The sequence below is a fragment of the Erythranthe guttata genome, chromosome 3 (genome assembly GCF_056151865.1).
Source record: "Erythranthe guttata isolate IM_541 chromosome 3, IM_541, whole genome shotgun sequence".
Taxonomy (NCBI): domain Eukaryota; kingdom Viridiplantae; phylum Streptophyta; class Magnoliopsida; order Lamiales; family Phrymaceae; genus Erythranthe; species Erythranthe guttata.
In genome coordinates, this window is record NC_142535.1 from 17,232,763 (window position 1) to 17,252,416 (window position 19,654).

Sequence of the window (19,654 nt, forward strand, 5' to 3'; positions counted from 1 at the left end):
AATAACTTTTAGTAGAAGCGATTTCTAATAATCTTGAAAGTGCATAATTTATCGTCTTTCTTCCACAACTTGTGATGGTTGACTCCTGGAGCCTCCAGGAGGCTAAAACCACAACTTGTGATGGTTGTTGCTGTGGTGATGTAATTTCATTAAGGTTTCAAGTAGGAGTGTGACGAGTCGAGCTCGTCTGTTTGGCAGGGTTGAGCTCAAGCTCAAGTTTATTTTGTCGAGCTTTGAGCTTTAGCTCGAGTTCGTCGAGTTTATTTTATTTTTTGTGCTCGAGCTCGAGCCCATTTTGTCGAGCTCGAGCAACAAGCTCATTTTGATTTTTTTTAATTATTAAACTTTATTATTAAAAATATTTAGATTATAATAAAATAAATTCAAAATAAACAATAAATCATAAGTATACATATATTTTTAATATTTATATGTTTTTTTTATATTATTTCTATAATATTTTATATTATTATAGATCTTATTCAAATTAGTGTGTATAATAAAAACCTTTTTCCAGTACGATAATTTGGTAAAATGTATTTTAATACTAGATTTGAGATGACAAGGTCCAACGAAGGGTAACTTTTAATAATTTGTATCTCCAATGCATATTTTGGAAACTGAAGCTATCAATTTAAGCGGTTGACATCAAGGAGTTCAATGATTCATTGAGATAGTGAGGCACCGCTGACTTCAATTATAAAAAAATAATTAAATATGTGCAAAGTACGTGTAAAGTGTGTGAAACATTTATAACAATCCTTTTTTTAGGCGATTTTTAATAATCTTCAAAGTGTATAATTTATTGTCTTTTCTACGGTTAATCGATACAAACTCATTTTCTTCCTTTTGTGGCTCGAGTTCGAGCCCGTTTTATCGAGTTTGAGCTCGAGCCAACCCCCACCCCCCCCCCCCCCCCTTATTATTAAATTTTATTAACTATTAATAAAATTTTTAGTTGGGCAGGCGATTAGACACGTTCACGGGTCGAGTTGGACCCAACCCGGTTTATGGGTCAAACCCGAGTCGCCCAAAAGCTTTAGAAGAGTACTAACCATTCAGGCAAACCAACTTATGGTAATAGTCCCAATTAAAAACTTATCAATATAAAATCCTAAAATGATTATAATGATTATATAACTAATGTTTAATAAATTATTAATTGTTATATTCACTGTTATTAATATGAAAAACTCCACTAATAACAATTGCATATATATATATATATATATATATATATATATATATATATATATATATATATAATTTTGAAAAAATGAAGAAAAAAAATACGGTTCAACCCGTGTAATTTAAAAGAAAGATTGAATTATGAATTTTGAAAAATCTCTAAATTATTATTTTCACTTATAAATACCCACACTTCAGTTTTCACAAATTCATTTTCACAACCTTCATTTTATTTAATCTATTTCTCAAGGTCTTAATTGTTGGATGAACCCGGGCGGACCCGGACCCACCTCCACACGAGTCGGTTTCGGGTTCCTTAGAAGTCTGACCCGACCCATGGCCCGTGTCTACAGGCGGTGGGTACTGAAGTAGCGAAACAGGGGTAAATTGTTGTAATTGCACATTCTAGGGCCAAGATTTTGGGTTGACAACGTATCACGAAAATGGGCTGACTATTTCGTATGCCCATTTATACTAATATTATATAACTTTATTATAGAGTAGTTTCGTAAGTCCGTCTTTGTCTTTTACTTGCACAATATTGAATTGTATACCATGCAAGCATAAATGTATCACAATTAAAGTTAAGCAAATTCCATAAATATATCACAATGAGGCTTAAACCAACTTAATGTAGTTTAAATTCTGTAACAAATATGTTAAACACACAGTTAATATATGTCCACTTGAAATAACATTCAATATATATTTACATGTTTATTAAGTATCAACAATAATATAAAGCTTATCAACTTTCATTTTTTTTTTAATAATGACAGAAATAACAAATTGTTGCTGCTGTTTACCAGATTTGCCAGTGAGCTTGGAATATCTGACTATGGCAAAATAGTGATATTTTGTTCAGATTTTTTTTTTTTTGTCAGAAATTAAAAAATAATAATAAATAAATAAATAAATAAAGATCTACATCAGTTCGATCAATTTTATACAGGGCTCGAAACCATTGAATCTCTCATAGGAGTCATACACGGATGCAGTGGAGTTCGAGGCGGCATAGGTGTCTCGCTTCCGATACCATATCTTGATGTTTCCCTGATTTGAAAGATTATATCAGAAACCTTAAAATCCAAAAACCAAAAATAAATAAATAAATATTCCAAGTATTATTATAATTTATAAGCCTACCTGAATGGTGTGGAAACATTGACATTATCCGAAATATAACTGCGATCAACTGCACAAAATTGTCGATACCAAAATATGATTACGTGGGAGTAAAAAAAAAATCAAGAAGAAAAAGAAAGGCAAATTCAGAGGAGAAAAACTTGCCTGTAACAACTTTCATTTGCGACTCTAATTCAACACGAACCGTTGAACCTTTAACTTCTACTACTCGTCCCTTGCTTCCCTTATAATGGCCGGCACGAATTTTAACCGCAGCTCCAACTAAACCTCTTCCACCACCTCCATTCCTCCCTCCAACTGTCCAATTCAAGTTAATATTATAAATATAAACAAAATGCAGAAAATTTAATTTTCTTTCGTAATAATTACTTACAATTATTTACGGGGCCGGGGCCTCCTCTAGGTGGTCTCATCGGATATTGTGGGGCACAAGATGGCGTTCTGAGATGCGCAAATCTCGATATCAATGTGGTACCCTAAATAGAAAAAAAGTCAAATGTCAAAGTCAAAATCAAAGTCAGTGAAAACTCGAGAACACGAAAATAATATTTATTCATACATCGCGATCACTGTTTGCACGAGATCCACCCATAATCATACAAGACCCAGATTTAACGCAAATAAAGCCAGTATGCTCAAGGTGGTGACGGTCATGAATAAACAAGACTCCTTTGTATATATGTTCAACCGGACCTTGTTTCCCCTGAAAAAGTAGTAATGGAGTTGAATATTATATGATCATCTCAATACAACCAAAACATCAATTTTTACTAATAAACGGTAAGTAAGGTTTGAGAAGCGTACCCTACACGGACCCTCGAGAATCTTTACAACATCTTTCACGGATACTGTGTTCTTATATTGGTCCGTTGCAAAAATCTTCCTAGATATCTTCTGTTTAATATCTCTCAACATCACAAGGGCAACTTCAGGGCATTCCGGAACACCCTTAAGAACCTGAGTAGAAACCATAAAGCAAGTTAATAGAACGACAAACCAATCAATAGTCTTTGTTGGCTTCTATTTATTTGGGCTAACCTGGAAAGCACCGCTCAACACACGTATAATCAAGCCAAAGCTATTGTCCCTGCACGTTTAATAGCTTTCATTTGAAAAAACCCAATAGTGAAAAACTGGAAATTAAATAAAATTTTCATGAAAGAGAAAAAACGCACTCAAGTAGCACAAGGTCATGAAGCTCGTAATCCCCGATCCTAGTAACATCTGATGTTATTTCAGAGCTTTCCACAATGTTGTCCGCAAAGACACGAGACTGCGTATAGCAAAAATAGCAACAGAGTCAGTACTTGCACGAAGAAAAATAAAATGGACAACTAAAGTACTTAGGAAGATAACATACAAGCTCCTTGGTTGTGTCTGAAACTATGTTCACTATGTGACCTTCAACTGAAACCACCATACCAGTTGCACCTTCTGAAGCACCAGATACGACCTTTACATGATTTCCCGTTCGAAAGTACTTGCAGAGGTCCTTGTCACTTATAGCAAGAGTTTTCTGAAAATTAGAACGTGAAATACGGTTATTTTCTCATTAACTATCCAACATAAAATGTGAGATATTTTCATGGATAAGCTTAATTCTGTTTTTACTCACAGGAAGGCCTTTTTCGTTTGGTTTAATATGTACAGAATCTTCCTCAACTTTTTCCACCCATCCTTGCAAGTTTTGAAGATCTCCCTTTACAACTACAACCCTATCACCCTTCATGAAATGACCTTTCTTTCTGTTTGCAACGAGTGTCGACAAACATGACATGTCACCATCCCCAGTTTCACCAGACTGCCGAAATTTCTCGAGTTCATCAAAAGTAGGTTTCACATTCTGAGTTCTGAGCGATTTCAGTGAGAAATTTTTATACAAGAAACCATCCTTGAACATCATCCCCTCAATTTTGTAAAAGGAATCACCCGAAGATGGATCTCGTTTAGTTTCTACACGAATACTTAGGTCCCTGGTCAGATAAATGAAAAAGTCAACTTTCGGGGGAAGCAAGTAATAATGAAAGAAACAAATAAAAAGATTTTGCAACAACTATACCTAGCTTCATTGATACTCATAAACCGGGCAGGTGGCTTAAATCCCTTCTTCTTTGGAACTTCCCTCCCTTCCTGAAACAAAGCCAGCATGTCATGTGTGTGTAATAGAATAAAGAGGACATAAGCCATGTTCATAATGGTCAAGAATTTAAAAACTCTTAACATCAAATTACAAATACAAACCAGTTTATTAGCAAGGGCCTGCAAGTCAATCCTCGGGATTACTTTCACTGTTACTCTCTGCCGGACATTGTCAACATCTACAACCTAGCATTTACAACAAAAGAAACGAATCAGCCATAAGAAACCAAGAAACAAAATAAAGGAAAACAGGAAACAAAACAACAAAAAAAAATACCACTGGGAAAATATACCTTTGCAAGATCCCCATTATATGCACCAATCTTCACTCTCACCCAGGTATCCCTAGAAATATCGAGTGATTTGCTTTCGGCTGAGAGAACATCTGTCATCTCCTTTATAGGGACGAGCATTATTCTACCTGGATATATACTACGCATACCCTTAATAGCCTGTAGCAAAACATTCTCCATAAATTTACAAGCCAAAGAATCTGAAGAAGAAAAAGTACAGTAAAAGTTATAAACTGATGCATACCTCCTTCACATGGGCCTCTTTATCTGCTTCTATGTATATATAGTTTTTTAGATGATCAATTGCTATGGCAGATCTAATTCGCAGCTCGGATCCCTTGTCGATACACTTCTGCATAAGGGAAACTGCTATTTCCCTTTCACGACCAATCTACGTAGCACAAAGAACGAATCATATTAATTTGTATCATTTTAAATCCTTTTCATTTAATTCAAAAACATTAAAAGAATTTCGTCAATCATACCGCACATTTCACCATCCATAATTTAGAATCCCTAATCGACGGCAATAGAGCTTGCTGTTCAACGTCTGTAGCCTCTTCGTCATACTCAACGTGAAGGCTCTTAGAATACCTCTCCTGAATTCTTCTCTCGATTTCCTCAACATCCTCTTCTTGCTCATCCTCTCGTGGAAGCAATGGACGACGATGAATTCGTCTATCATCCTCATCACGTATATCGTCGACAATAAAATCTATATAACAAGATCCAAGGCCATAAGAATAACAGAGGATGATAGCAAACATGAGCCAAAGTACAGAACTAAAATACAAACAATTCAGAAAATTCCAATTACAAGAGAATAAATTCTCAACATGAAGCTCCTAAAAAATTTCCAAAACGAATTAGAATCATTGATCAGTGTTGCAATTGTTACCATGACCAATTTCACTTCTCGTATGCTCTTAAACTAGCAAAATCACGCATTGTTTCTTCACTTATTCCAATCGATAATATCAGTTGGGCGTATTAACTCAAAATTCAAGTTCAATTTTATATACTGAGAGTATTATGATTAAATAGAAAATATTAAGCGCGCAAAAAAAAAAAAAAAAAAAACCCTAACCTTCTTCTCTATCCTCATCGTCCTCCAACTCTTCATCATCGTCATCCACAAGAGCCTCATCGTCAAAGAACCGTGACGCCGCCTTCCTACGCCGCTTCCCTCCTCCGGCGCCGCCGCTGTAATCCTCATCATCTTCGTCCTCTTCCTCGTCGTCGTCGTCTTCCTCCGCATAATCATCTATAAGTTCCGATCGGCTTCTCTTGCGTTTCGTCTTCCTGCCACCGTCGTAGTCGTCGTCCGCTTCCCCATCTTCTTCGTCAACACCGTCGTAGTCCTCGTAGTCTTCCTCCTCCGCATAGTCGTCTCTCCGCCGCGCCATCGTGGTTGATAATTTGGGATTTCTTCGCAAGTAACGTGAAAAATAGTAGACGAAGGTTTTAAGGAATTTTTTAGTTTTCGAATGGAGATTTTGGCGAGAGGTTCTCTCTTATTTATAGGTGATGAGAGAGTGGCATTAATTCGATTTACACACGTGTCTCGACTTTTTTTTTTTTTTAATTCAAGCTTTTTGCTGACGTGGCTTCACAAGGAATGCGGGCCGTAGTATTTGGGCCTGGGGTTGGGCTTTTCAATGCATATAAACTTGCAATAAAATTAAATTGCCGAATATTTAAATCCAATTAATATAATACCCATTATAATGAAGAAATTCAAGCAATAAAAACTCGCTTACACACAGTCACACTCTCACAACAATGGCGAGCACAAACCCCAGCAACAAAAGTACGAGATTCTTCTCTCCGCACCCCCACAGCCACACCCAATGCACCCGCACCCACCAGATCGCCGCCCTGGCACTCATCGTCGGCACTTTCTTTCTCACCAGACTCTTCGACCACTCTCTCGGCTCCTGCACTTCACCCTACCGCAACTCATTCTCCGATCCGAACCAGTACACCGCGCCCGACGACGTCGTTCGGTTCGAGGGCGCCGGCGGGTACGGTACTCACCTGAGTTTGCGGATCTACGTGTACGATGAGGACGAGATCGAGGGTTTGAAGCTGCTGTTGTACGGACGCGAGGGGAAGATTTCCGCCGAGGCTTGCGTCAAAGGCCAGTGGGGCACTCAGGCAAGTACTCTCTCCGACTTGAATTTGGGGCTATTTTGGTAAATTGAGAACTGCGAATTTGGAATGAAAGGATTTATTCTTGCAAAAAGAAATTGTTGCTACAATTGTTTGTGACAGTAGTTTGAATTTCACCATAAATTACTAAGATAGGAAAAAACACGGATGGAATTGCGAATTAACTGCCATTGTTACTAAGTAGTTTGAACTCAAGCATTTTTAAATGCTTCATTTTTGTTCAAAGAGAATTAAACTCAGTGTCGTCAACAATTGCTTTGGTATAATGGAATCTCGCTTGGAAAGACACTTTTTCCACAGTTGGAGCCATCTGCGTATTTGCTTCTTCAGCCGGGATTGGAGCAACCGGTGAAGCTGAGGTCACACCATCTTCCGGCATTGATTTCTTCGGCTTCTTGGGCGATTGAAAAAGTTTTTTTCGAGCGTGGTTTCATTATACCAAGGGTGTTTTGTTGATGGCGTTGAGTTTGATCGAATCGAGTTGCTTGTTAAACAGTTGTCGTGCGAACGCAATATGATTTCAGTATCTTAGGAGCACAACATCACTGTTGGTATAAGTGAAATATTCAATTCGCTGCATAAAGGAAAAGGGGTCTTGATCACTGCTTTAAGGTTTTCAGTGTGTCGTATTATATTGTGTATGTTATGTGATTAGAAGCCCCGAATTGTGAGTTTTGATTAAATTAAAAATTGTGCAGTTTTTGTTAGAGATTTCGGAATAAGAATAACAACTACATTTGGATCTATATTAGAAATACCTAAAGAAAAATATATTGGATTTTTTTTTGTACTTAATTTTGTCTAATATTTAATTCAACTTAGGTTAAGATACATAGGTTGCTTTTACAATCAACATTTCGAACTAAAAAGAAAGAGGAAGCAGATCTGTTCTTTGTGCCATCTTACGTTAAATGTGTCCGAATGATGGGTGGACTCAGTGATAAAGAGATCAACCAAACATATGTCAAGGTAATGCAATTCTTTATCCAAACACGGGCAATTTGGAAGAAATTTTTAGGGGATGCAATTGTTATTTAAATTACCACTATTTGGTTTCAGGTTTTAAGTCAAATGCCATATTTCAGGTTATCCGGTGGCCGCAATCATGTTTTTGTTTTTCCAAGGTATGAATGATGCCTGGTCTTTCACTTGTGGTTCTTAGTTAGGACAGACATTCGGAATTTGTACTTTTTAACCCATTTTCCGCTATGTGTAAGTGCTGTAATAATATTTCAATTGTGCTTCTCCTTCGCAGTGGTGCTGGAGCTCATTTGTTCAAGTCGTGGGCTACATATTTAAATAGGTCTATAATTCTGACTCCGGAGGTATGTTTTATTTATTTTATTTTTTTAATTTTTTTTGAATAATCAACTTCCATGATCTGTGTTTTCGTGTGACGGAAATCTGTTTCTTACTCGAGAATGGTGCAGGGTGACCGGACTGATAAACGAGACACGAGTGCCTTCAATACATGGAAAGATATAATCATACCTGGTAATGTTGATGATGGAATGACAGCTCACAAGTCTAGGCTGGTTGATCCTCTGCCGTTATCGAGGAGAAAATACTTGGCAAATTATTTAGGTCGAGCTCAAGGAAAAGCTGGCCGTTTGCAATTGATAGATCTTGCAAAACAATACCCTGATAAGGTACATCTTTCACTTCTCGATTGATAATTCATTGCTCTAAAATATTCCAAGAGGAAAAATAATGTGAATGGTGGCTTCTCATTAGAGGTTTATTTTGGCTTCTTAGTCATTGCAGGAAATAGTTCCTATTCTGTTTTACATGGAGTAAAAAAAAAACCGAAACTCAACCTCGTAAAAAAAAGCAATATGGAAAAAAGAAATATCAAATAGTCGGTAGTGAATCTTGAATCGAGCTTATGGGTTACAGTGTTTACTTTATATATTTTAATTCTATAACGGAAATATCAAGATGACAGTTACAAACATCACTTATTCTGTACTTGGAGTTGATCAACTTCACTGTGGGCTATAACTGTAAATAACCCTAGCAGAGAGCAACTTCTGTAGCTCTCTAAAAGCTCGACTTTATTACATTATAATTCCCTCCGAAAAGATATGCAATTTGATTCTATAAACAGTTGGAATCTCCAGAGTTGAAATTCAGCGGCCCTGAAAAACTCGGAAGGACAGAATACTTTCAACACCTACGCAACGCAAAATTCTGTTTGGCCCCACGAGGGGAGTCATCATGGACTCTTCGGTTTTACGAGTCATTCTTTGTGGTATGTATCTTAATTCTCACCCTTCTTTTTTGGCATTAATGTCTATAATTGAAGGAAAATAATTTGATGTCGAACTTTTACTCGTTGCCTCTGAACAGGAATGTGTTCCAGTTCTCTTATCAGATCAAGCGGAACTGCCTTTTCAGAACATAGTTGATTATGCCCAAATTTCAATTAAATGGCCATCCACTCGAATCGGAACACAACTTTTGGATTACTTGGAATCAATCCCAGGTCCGGATTTCCTGCATTTTTTTCTTATAGGGGGTCATTTTAGTAAATTGCTAATATTTTTTTTTCTTTTTTCTCGCAGATAAATATATAGAGGACATGATAGCTAAGGGTAGACGAGTGAGGTGTTTATGGGTATATTCTCCGGAATCTGAATCATGCTCTGCTTTCAGAGGAATTCTGTGGGAGCTTCAAACGAAAGTGAGAAAATTCCATAACTCAGCCGAAACGTTTTGGTTGCATAATGGTTCTATCGTTAATAGAGATTTGGTCGAGTTTAGCAAATGGAAGACGCCTATGCCTTTGCCCTAATTCTTCTTCTTTTTTTAATACGTGTATTACCGAATTTTCTATCGTATGAAAAACCGCTGATTCTCCTGTCCGACGAAAGTGAAATGAAATGTTTACTTCGGTCACATGTGTGTGTGTGTGTGTGTGTGTGTGTGTGTGTGTGTGTGTGTGTGTGTGTGTGTGTGTGTGTGTGTGTGTGTGTGTGTGTGTGTGAAGTTACAACGTTGTTTTCAATGGATGATTGAAACAATGATTTTTTTGGATGTCTAATTTGGTCAAGATTCTTTTAGATGCGTGGTGGTTTTGACTTGTGTCCATTAATCATATTCAAAGATTTTGACAATTAAAAAATGGAATCTTTCTATTTCCAGTCATGCAAATTGATGAGCCCGTGACTGAAAATCACCATTATTTATTTATTTCTCTTCAGTATATCTTTTTTGGACCTAAAAATTAGGTGAAGTGATTGAATCAAGAAAGAAATATTAAATTAAAAATTGACACCTAAAGGATTTTAAGATCCAAGAATTACTCGATCGACAATTTTTTCTATGCTGCACCCACTGAAGGTTACAATGGATGGCATTTTATCGTTGATCTACACACGAATGTAGATGTGTGCTTATAAATAGTCAAGATCTACCCGATCGACTTATAAAAAAGCGCTGAAAATCTGAATTAACATCTCTAATCACCACTTTCTTGATGACTTTACTTTACACCTACCATGTGATTTTGGAAGGTTTTAACTTCCGAAAAAGGTAGTTAACTCAAATGTAATTTAATTTTGTAGTTAGATCATATTAATTAATAATTACAATCATGATATAATCAAACTGTGCATTGACAAAAATATATTATTGACACTTGTCTTTTTTTGTAGCAAATTGTAGGGTGGGGAAAAAGTTCACTGTATATAATTAGGAGTTTAATTAAAGTTTTTGCTTTCTTCTTCCATAATAAGACAAGTGTTGGGTGCAATACCTCAGACTGTGTCTCATTGTTAACAGCCCTCTTTGAGACAACAGATCATAGGGAATTAATGAGTAATTAATTATAGGTAGGACAGTATTAATGACATGATTAATTAGCATTTTAACTAATTAGGAACTATCTAATCAATATTATTCCACCACATTTATATTCAAATAATATACATACTAAACTTAATTTATACTGAAATATTAAATGTCGTTTCAATCTTATTAATATTGTTCTGATTTCGATAGTAATTTTCACCATTTTCTTTTCTGTTTTTGGAAAAAATCAAAACGTAAAAATTGTGGTCCTTTGATATAGGTTTATAACTCAACTTAAATTAACCAGATCGGATATCGGGTGATAAAGTTATGCATTGAATGAGTTATATTTTGAACTTTTGATTACTCATAACATCAAAATCGTGGCAATGTTCATTGATTCATGTATATATTTTTCACCTCACGTCCAATCTCGATGGTTCAAGTTGGATTAGAAAGTTAATCTACACAACTATAAATTCCGTATTTTGAGTTTTGCTAAATTCAACCTTGAAAATTGTTAAAATTACATCTGAAGTTGAAACGGTATTATTTAAAATGAAACGATATTTATCGAATTCCTAATTTCTAATTAATAATCAAACGATCACATGGACCATCAAAGCTTTAGGGTGATACATGGACCACGGTGCAATAAATGTTACATCGAATAGTACTCATCATTTGTTATCAACATTCTTTAATATGTTCATTTATTCGTAATTAATAAATTTGTAATTTACTACTTCAATATTTTTTTTATAACGATATAACAAAAGTTCGGTCAAAATGTATTTAGTCATCTGAATTTACGAAGTGAATAAAGTCCCAAAGATGGACTCCGTTACGTTACCGATCAACGACTAATCATTTCGAGTGATCTCGCATTACTGGGTATTCGCATTTTTTTTATCCATTATATTTACAAAATTTTAATGAATGGCACCGAAAATTACCATACTAATTGGTGATTAAGGTGCTAATAAATGGACCACATTGATACAGATTGAAGCCTGAAACTAGGTTCTGCAATTTCCAGCAGTCAATTATTAAGGTTTCTTTATTTAAAATTTAAATTGTCTTAACTGCAATAGTGAGCATATCAACACAACAAAAAATATTTATTGTAAGCATTAATTCATATATATATATATATATACTTCAAAAATAAAATAAATCAGTTCCAACGTGGCAATTTTTATGACATTTTTTGCATAGGTATATTGCCTAAATATTCTTTTGACCGTCATATGATACGGATTTACAAAGTTAGAATAAAAGATACGGATTTACAAAATTACGTGTGTTAACGAGTCAAGCTCGTCTGTTCTGTAGCTCGAATTCGAGCTTTAGTCAAGTTCACAAGCATGCTCAGCTCGTTTAGCACCCCTATAATTAGTTGCTTGAATCCAAATTAAAGAAAATAATATTAGGACAAATTACGGACACACCCTGAAGTAAGATTAAGTTATGAAAAAACCTCTTTTGTTATGGTAATTACGACCACAATCCTTCAATTATGTAGTGTTTTCTAAAAAAAACTCATAATTCAGTAGATAAAATAATTGACACCGTAAAAATAGATGCGTATATTGAGGTGAGTGGTTGTAATTATCCTAACAAGAGGGGTATTTCGTAATATGACCTTACCGCAGAGGGGTGCCCGTAATTTGCCCAAAACACTAATGTACATATGTAAAATGCCAACATGTACATAGATCGAAGAATCCCTATCGATTAGAGCAAGTGAGTTTATATCAATCGATCAAGTTCGATCATCTTGCCAATGATCGTTAGGTCGAGTTTGTCACGCATGGTCAGTCTAGTGCAATTTACAGTATGATTTGCAATCTATTATACGAAAGTGTAGATTTGCCCCGCGTTTCTACATGATTGACTTCGGATTCTTTAATTTATTTAAAAAAAAAAAAAGAATCTTTATGTTTTGGTGCAACTTTTTATTACATCCCGGATTCCCCTTTTCGATAATACCTATAATAAAGTGAATATAAATCCACGTACCTTTACAAAAATCAAGAAAGAAGCATTAAATTCCCTAGAAAAAAAATGTCAGTAACAAAATTGCACCACCGTATCCAAGTGGCTCCAAATTTTGTACCATCTTCTGATTTTGGCATATCTTTTATCATATGTTATAATCCATAATAAATAAATAAATAACACTATCACATTTTCTCCAACTTTTGTAAATTAGATACAAAAATTCTGTACTTGGTAACAAATGCTGAGAATTAATAAAATTGGCAAGTACTGTATAATAAATAAATAAATAAATAAATAAATAAATAAATAAATACTAAGAATGGTGGGCGGTGGCGCTAATAGAAACCCAGAGGCAACGATTTATACCTAAAATCGCTAAAACCAAAACGCGTTTTCCAAACATTAAATTATTTTAGAGAGAGAAACTAACATGCATGGTTTCAGACACATACCAAACCTTTTTTAATTCCAACAGAAAATTAAATCAGTTAACACAGTGCTGCAGAATTTCCATGCATATATATATATATATATAAACACACACATTGATGCATGATGCATATACATATATATACATCTGTGTATCTATATGTAGAGAGAGAGAGAAAGAGATCTAGAGAGAGAGAGGGGCCGGGGGCTTTTGATAGTTGTGGATAAGGACGTAATCTGGTAAAGAAAAAAGAAAGTGTTGTATTTTTGGTTCTATATAAACCACCCACAATTCCTTACTTCTTTTTTCATCACTCTCTCAACAAACCAACTCATCTTTTCTTGAATATATAATATAATATTCATTTTCTTTTCTTTTTTCCTTTTTTTTTTATTGTAAGATATTAATTTTTCTGTTGGGAATAAAAAAAATAATAAATATTCAGTATTCATGGGTAAAGAGAAGATCCTGCATTTGGTGTTTGGAATCTTTGGTATGTTGATTTCATTAATAAGTGTCATGCTGCATGCATATATATGCTAGTATTACTACATTAATCTTAATTAATTAATTAATTAATTAATCTTGTACTTTCTTGAATTTATTACCATTTTATTTTTTCTGTGTTGTTTTCATGTAATTTTCAAACAGGAAATGCCACGGGTTTGTTTCTGTTCTTGGCTCCAACGTTAGTACTACCGATTTTTTTTCATTTTTGTTTTAATTTTTATTAGCTGTATAATTCACAAAATGATCAGGAATTTAACTTTATTACCAAATATATTAATTTTGAGTATACTTAACATTTATTATATTATTTAACTTAATTGCTACAAAAATTTAAAAGGGTTACATTCAAGAGGATCATCACCAACAAATCGACCGAGCAATTCTCCGGCATACCCTACGTCATGACCTTGCTCAATTGCTTGCTCGCCGCTTGGTAATTAATTAATTAATTATCGACAAAATTACATAAAACTATTTAATTTTAACTAATTAATTAATTAAATGTACATGCAGGTACGGTATGCCGTTCATATCACCAAACAACGTCCTAGTATCGGCTATAAACGGCACTGGAGTGGTGATCGAGTCGATTTACGTGCTTATATTTCTCATATACGCACCTAAAAAGGAGAAGGGCAAGATCTTAGGGCTTCTACTTTTGATTCTCGCAATATTTACGACGGTAGCCCTGGTCTCGATTCTCGCCTTTCGCGGACACGACAATTTAAAGAAGCTGTTTTGTGGTATAGCTGCTACATTATTCTCCATCATAATGTATGCTTCTCCTCTATCTGTCATGGTAAGTATCTCTAATTAAATTACTTTTTTTTTGCCAAATTTTACTAATTAATTAATTAATTACTAGTATTTAAATTAATGATTTTTATTTAATGTGCAGAGGCTGGTGATTAAAACCAAGAGTGTGGAGTATATGCCTTTTTTGCTGTCACTGTTTGTTTTCCTGTGTGGTACTTCTTGGCTGATTTATGGTTTAATTGGGAAGGACATGTTTATTTATGTAAGTTTTTAAATAATTTTGTCACTAAATAAACTTTATTTGGAATTGGAGAAAAAAAATTAGTGACCACTTTATTTATTTAATTGGTTAATTATATATTTAATATATTTTTTTTTTTTGCAGATTCCAAATGGATTTGGGTGCTTATTGGGAACAATGCAGCTATGTATATACGCAATTTACCGCAATAAAAAAGGTGAAATCAAGAAATTACCGTCTGCGGAAATGGGCCTTGCTAAATCCAATTATTTTCAGAATGGACAATCCTAATTAATTAATTAATTTTAATTTCCATCCAGTTTAAGAAAATATTCTGCATTTAGTATTTTGTTGTTGTTTCTTTTTGGTGTTTCTATGGTTAATGGATATAATAAATTTGTACTTTTATTTTAATTTTTGGTGTTTTTATAGTTTCTCATGTTTTGTGTATAAATAAATAATCTCCTTTTTTGCCTATATGGTTAATTATAATAAGAAAATAAAATAAAATTTGGTATGGGCCTTGAAGAAAGAAAGCCCAATGAAGAAGCCCACGTAATTCTCGAGAGATCTGCAAAAAAGACTGTCAGGAAAGTATTTCTGGGCGTTAGCACTCCGACGATCAAGTCAGTCGGGATCGTAGGGGAATCGGGAAGAAATTGATTTGTGATTTGTTGGGCCTGCTGCGGTTATTCAGATATTAACCAATTCCTTGAATGGGTGAGGCCCAATTTCATGCCCTGAAGCCAGCTGTCGACCCGACCCGGTTACGGTGTGAATATGAAAAACTTGGGCGGCTCAGTGTACAACGCTGACGTGGAAATGTGGCTATAATTAATGTAATTTGACTATAATAAATAATAATAATAATAATATTGAGAAAATATAGGTATGTAGAAAAATGGAAGGATCCGGTGGATTCATCTGAATACTCACTCATATCACCGCTGCAATAAATAGGTAAATTACCTTAATTCTAAGGCACTGAATTGTCACTTCAACATTAATAAAAACAAATTCATACCCTACAATACATAACCAATTAATTATTTAATTATACTCATCCATATAGATATTTGTAAACAGGGTCTATTAGATATAACCCCCTTAGACATTTAAATAATAGGGGTAGACCCAAATTTAAATTTGCCATTTTGATAAAAACTCAAACTTTTCTAAATTACATAAGTACCCTCAATCAAATCCCACAAATCACGTTACTTTACCTTTTGAAATAATATCAAATCCCACCCTATTTTCCCGTTAAAACACTATCCCCACAAACCCACTACCAAAAAATCTGCAAACCTCTCAAAACCAGAAATTTATACGGATCTCGCGGACGGTACCGGGGCAATTAGATGAGGAAAGTACTTGCTCCTCGCCGGAGTCCGACGGAGACACCGTCCGCTGTGGTGCAGCGTCGTAGCAATTTTCCGGCGCTGGATTTCGCACAATGGCCTTTTCTCGCCTTTTCGAAAGCATTCATTGGAGAACTCCCACCGATCAGGCATAACCTTCCCAAATCCCTAAAAAATCATCAGATAAGCAACTCAATCAATAATCGAAAAAAAAAAAAAAAACCAAAATTCCTCGTTACAGATCGAAGGATTCGATTAGCAAAAGCTCACGTAAGTATTCAGTTGCCGAACGAAACTGGAGAAATTGTTGTGCTTGAAATACTTGGGCATCAAATCTCTGGCAAACTCACGTAATTTGGCCCAACGAAACCGACAATATACTAATAAACTATCCCACTGATATAATTTGACTATGGATCTCGTTAATCGACTATGGGCCGCCGTCACTGCTCCAATCTAGGGTTACCCAAATCTAGGATTACTCAAATCTAGGGTTTTGATAATTTTTCGGCCCATAGTTGATTAACGAGATGCATAGTCGAATTACATCTGTGTTAATATACTATCCCATATCATTTAATAGACTATCTCACTGGTATAATTTTACTATGGATCTCGTTAATCGACTATGGGCCGAAAAATCATCAAAACCCTAGAATAATAATAATAATAATATATATGGAAACTGAACAATATGTTTGTTTGAAATACTAATCAATTAGGGTAATTTTCCTTATTATATGAAAACGATTAGGGTAAATAATAATATATATGAAAAAATAATAATATAAATGGAAACTGAATAATATGTTTGTTTGAAATACTAATCAATTAGGGTAATTTTCCTTATATCATGTAATAAACTATCTCATTGATCTAATTCGACTATGGATCTCGTTAATCAACTATGGATCCCGTATTATTCAACCACATAGTATATTAATAATTTCAATATAGTACATTAATCTGCTATGATAGTATATTACGGTTATAGTAGTGATATGAAATTGTGTTACAAACAATACACCACTGAAATGACAAGAACATTGAGAACAAAACCAACGTAAAGTATTCCAACATAACCAATAAAATAGTACATTAATAATCTCATAATTTCAATCTAGGGTTTTGATAAAATACTTAAAACACATCATAACACAATCAAACCAATATGTCGAGTTAAAAAACTCTAGTACATTAATAATCTCATAATAGTATAATAAAATGATAATGGTAGTATCATATGGTATTCATAATAGTATACTACTGTATTACAACGGTTTAGCACTTAACCGACGTTACCGAGCCATTACATCGTAAACACCTCTTTATAGCAACCAACCCACCAAACATCGAAATCATGTCCTCATCGTCAGCCAAGATACATTCACCAACGCCTTCCAGCCTATATGTCATGCTTATATCCCACCCATCGAGTTGTGGCCACATTGAAATAACAAATGCAACCAATGAACCGCGAGTAAACCCGTTCGAACACCTCTTTATAGCAACCAACCCACTAAATCTCAACAAAATCCGTACAAAATTCGCCATCGATAAAACCTTGAATCATAATACGACATTAAAAATACAAATTACTAAAAAATATATTAATATGATCAAAAATAAACTTAAAATGCAAAATTCATACGATAACTTAAAAAAGACTACAAAGTATATTTTAATGTACGACCCAGAGTCCTAAAATCCGCTGTTATAAACAAATAAATCAATTATCGACCGGGATCAGACACATGAACTCCACGACCGCGGACAGTTATTTCAATTACTACGTAAACCAACTACGACGTTCATATAAAATAACTCTGGTCCAATATGCGTGAACAATCCTTATCTAACTCTGTCAATCCTCTTCTGAACAAACATCATCCGCCAAAATTAACGATGTATATATGACGGAATAATTTTGTTAAAAAACGTTCTACATAATATAATCAAGTATCAACACACCTCTTAAAATTTCTAACCACCATACACGACGATCCTAGCCATTGAACGAAAAATAAATCGAAAAACGCATTCATACCCGGTTAAACAACGTCCAACAGATGAGCGCTCAATTCGATCCTATTTCCACGACGGTGCAGAAATCTTCAAAGATAAAAATCCCCTGGAACGGTGAAAGAGAACCTCCGAAAATATTATACACGATTTGGTATAACGGCCAATGATCTCACGTAATATTATTCCGTGATTTTAGGCAACGTATCAGCAAATCTCAAATCACGTATTAAAGGAATTAAATACCGTTTAAAAATAAACAAGGGTATTAAAGGAAAATTATATAATATATTTTGTCAAGTTGGCAAAATTGGGTCTATCTCAAAAAGTGGAAAAAAATTTGGATCTACCTCATTAGAAAATATGAACAAGGGGGTTATCCCTAATAAACCCTTGTAAATATATTCTCTCATAAATGACAATTATTATTAAATAATCACAAATTAAGCTTCTTGTCTTTTTTATTTTTGAAAGCACAAGAAAAGCTTAATTCTACTTCATACATAATTAATATAGTTGTTCATTTAATTTTTATTTTTCTTTCCTTTTTTTTTACTTTTTGGAAGAAAAAATTTTGTGCAATCAATTCTTGAACAACAAATTATGAATAATCAAGAGAGCCCTTGTCTTGAGGGTAATGTAAACATATATAACATTTAAGACCCTTTGAATGCTATCTATTTTCCCCATTTTTAATGTCACATCTCTACCTGATTGCGATTGTCCAATGCATTTTTATGCCTGATGATCCATATAGTTATTTTATTTTGGATTAAATTACAAAAATACCCCTTAGTTTAAGTTAGAATTATCAAAAACACTCCAACCTATCCGTGATCATCGATCAAAACCCCTCGATATTTGTTTCCATCTTACACTGACTCCTTTATGGTGTGAATTTTCACCGACTTCTTTGGATTCGAGGGAATATTTTCAAAGAAATGCCAATTTTACCCATGAAGATGTGACATTTCTTTATGCCGCTACTTTTTAAAGACAATAATTACCCTCGTAGTGGTAATGACAATACTAAAAAGTTTTGAATATATTCTTTAAGAAGAATAACTATTTCGGTGTCAACGCTCCCCAAGGGGAATTTGTGTGATGTCTATAGGGGTAGAATCGGCATTTTCTGGAGAATATTCTTTGGCATCAAACATATTCCATATAAAACTACGTGAGGGGGTGACTGTGAGATGAAAACAAACATCAGTAGGATTTTGGTACTTACTGATAGGTGGGGCGGGTATTTTTTATTTAACCTAAGTTTAGGAGAATTTCGTAATAAACCCTTTTTTTTTTATTTTTTTTTTGAATTCATTTATTGATGAGGAAAAATGAAGTAAATTGAATTAGGTTTCCACACGGCTCATATGGTAGACACATGTTGTTTTCAAAATTAAAGAAAACCAAATGGATGCAAAATGAGATTTGATAATGAAACATCCACCACCTATTTTGATAAGAGCCATTCATTAATTAATTATAATAATAATAATTAATAATAATACTCCATTGTTATAATATACTACTTTGATACTACTTGTGTGGATGCTTCTACCTATTTAGCTTCTCCCCAATCTAAGTTAGATTAATCATT

At 34.3% G+C, this 19,654-nt stretch overlaps 4 protein-coding genes and 1 long non-coding RNA gene across 5 annotated transcripts in view; 3 read left to right on the forward strand and 2 right to left on the reverse strand.

Annotated features, from left to right (window-relative positions):
* Nucleotides 1-19,654, forward strand: part of LOC105963393 (bidirectional sugar transporter SWEET1) — a 31,264-nt gene that overhangs the window by 8,663 nt on the left and 2,947 nt on the right. The window lies entirely within an intron of this gene.
* LOC148771979 (putative transcription elongation factor SPT5 homolog 1) lies at nt 2,087-6,213 on the reverse strand. Its single transcript, XM_088815808.1, has 16 exons — nt 5,854-6,213; nt 5,252-5,481; nt 5,011-5,157; nt 4,767-4,925; nt 4,576-4,659; nt 4,394-4,464; nt 3,950-4,307; nt 3,695-3,850; nt 3,510-3,607; nt 3,373-3,421; nt 3,139-3,291; nt 2,894-3,037; nt 2,708-2,810; nt 2,479-2,631; nt 2,335-2,383; nt 2,087-2,241 (listed from the first exon to the last, which is right to left on the reverse strand). The coding sequence occupies exons 1-16, from the start codon at nt 6,170-6,172 to the stop codon at nt 2,133-2,135; spliced, it is 2,382 nt and encodes a 793-aa protein (XP_088671934.1). The 5' UTR covers nt 6,173-6,213; the 3' UTR covers nt 2,087-2,132.
* On the forward strand, nt 6,500-9,833 carry LOC105950785 (Exostosin family protein). The gene is made up of 8 exons (XM_012974151.2): nt 6,500-6,923; nt 7,761-7,907; nt 7,998-8,062; nt 8,194-8,263; nt 8,369-8,587; nt 9,046-9,189; nt 9,288-9,423; nt 9,503-9,833. The coding sequence occupies exons 1-8, from the start codon at nt 6,549-6,551 to the stop codon at nt 9,730-9,732; spliced, it is 1,386 nt and encodes a 461-aa protein (XP_012829605.2). The 5' UTR covers nt 6,500-6,548; the 3' UTR covers nt 9,733-9,833.
* Nucleotides 13,292-15,079, forward strand: LOC105963443 (bidirectional sugar transporter SWEET1). The gene is made up of 6 exons (XM_012987846.2): nt 13,292-13,657; nt 13,816-13,852; nt 14,012-14,107; nt 14,188-14,473; nt 14,573-14,692; nt 14,816-15,079. The coding sequence occupies exons 1-6, from the start codon at nt 13,615-13,617 to the stop codon at nt 14,960-14,962; spliced, it is 729 nt and encodes a 242-aa protein (XP_012843300.1). The 5' UTR covers nt 13,292-13,614; the 3' UTR covers nt 14,963-15,079.
* LOC148771980 (uncharacterized) lies at nt 17,135-18,390 on the reverse strand. Its single transcript, XR_016030558.1, has 2 exons — nt 18,080-18,390; nt 17,135-17,595 (listed from the first exon to the last, which is right to left on the reverse strand). It is a non-coding gene; the product is annotated as an uncharacterized LOC148771980 (long non-coding RNA).

Bases quoted from the DNA above. Each gene is read 5' to 3' on its own strand.
- LOC105950785 (XM_012974151.2), top strand. From the start codon at position 6,549: ATGGCGAGCACAAACCCCAGCAACAAAAGTACGAGATTCTTCTCTCCG. The intron at 7,908-7,997 runs GTAATGCAATTC...ATTTGGTTTCAG, and splicing joins TCAACCAAACATATGTCAAG to GTTTTAAGTCAAATGCCATA. The intron at 9,424-9,502 runs GTCCGGATTTCC...TTTTTCTCGCAG, and splicing joins TTACTTGGAATCAATCCCAG to ATAAATATATAGAGGACATG.
- LOC148771979 (XM_088815808.1), bottom strand. From the start codon at position 6,172: ATGGCGCGGCGGAGAGACGACTATGCGGAGGAGGAAGACTACGAGGAC. The intron at 4,308-4,393 runs GTATAGTTGTTG...TTATCTGACCAG, and splicing joins ATGAGTATCAATGAAGCTAG to GGACCTAAGTATTCGTGTAG. The intron at 3,608-3,694 runs GTATGTTATCTT...TGCTATACGCAG, and splicing joins CAGACACAACCAAGGAGCTT to TCTCGTGTCTTTGCGGACAA.
- LOC105963443 (XM_012987846.2), top strand. From the start codon at position 13,615: ATGGGTAAAGAGAAGATCCTGCATTTGGTGTTTGGAATCTTTG. The intron at 13,658-13,815 runs GTATGTTGATTT...ATTTTCAAACAG, and splicing joins TTTGGTGTTTGGAATCTTTG to GAAATGCCACGGGTTTGTTT. The intron at 14,693-14,815 runs GTAAGTTTTTAA...TTTTTTTTGCAG, and splicing joins GGAAGGACATGTTTATTTAT to ATTCCAAATGGATTTGGGTG.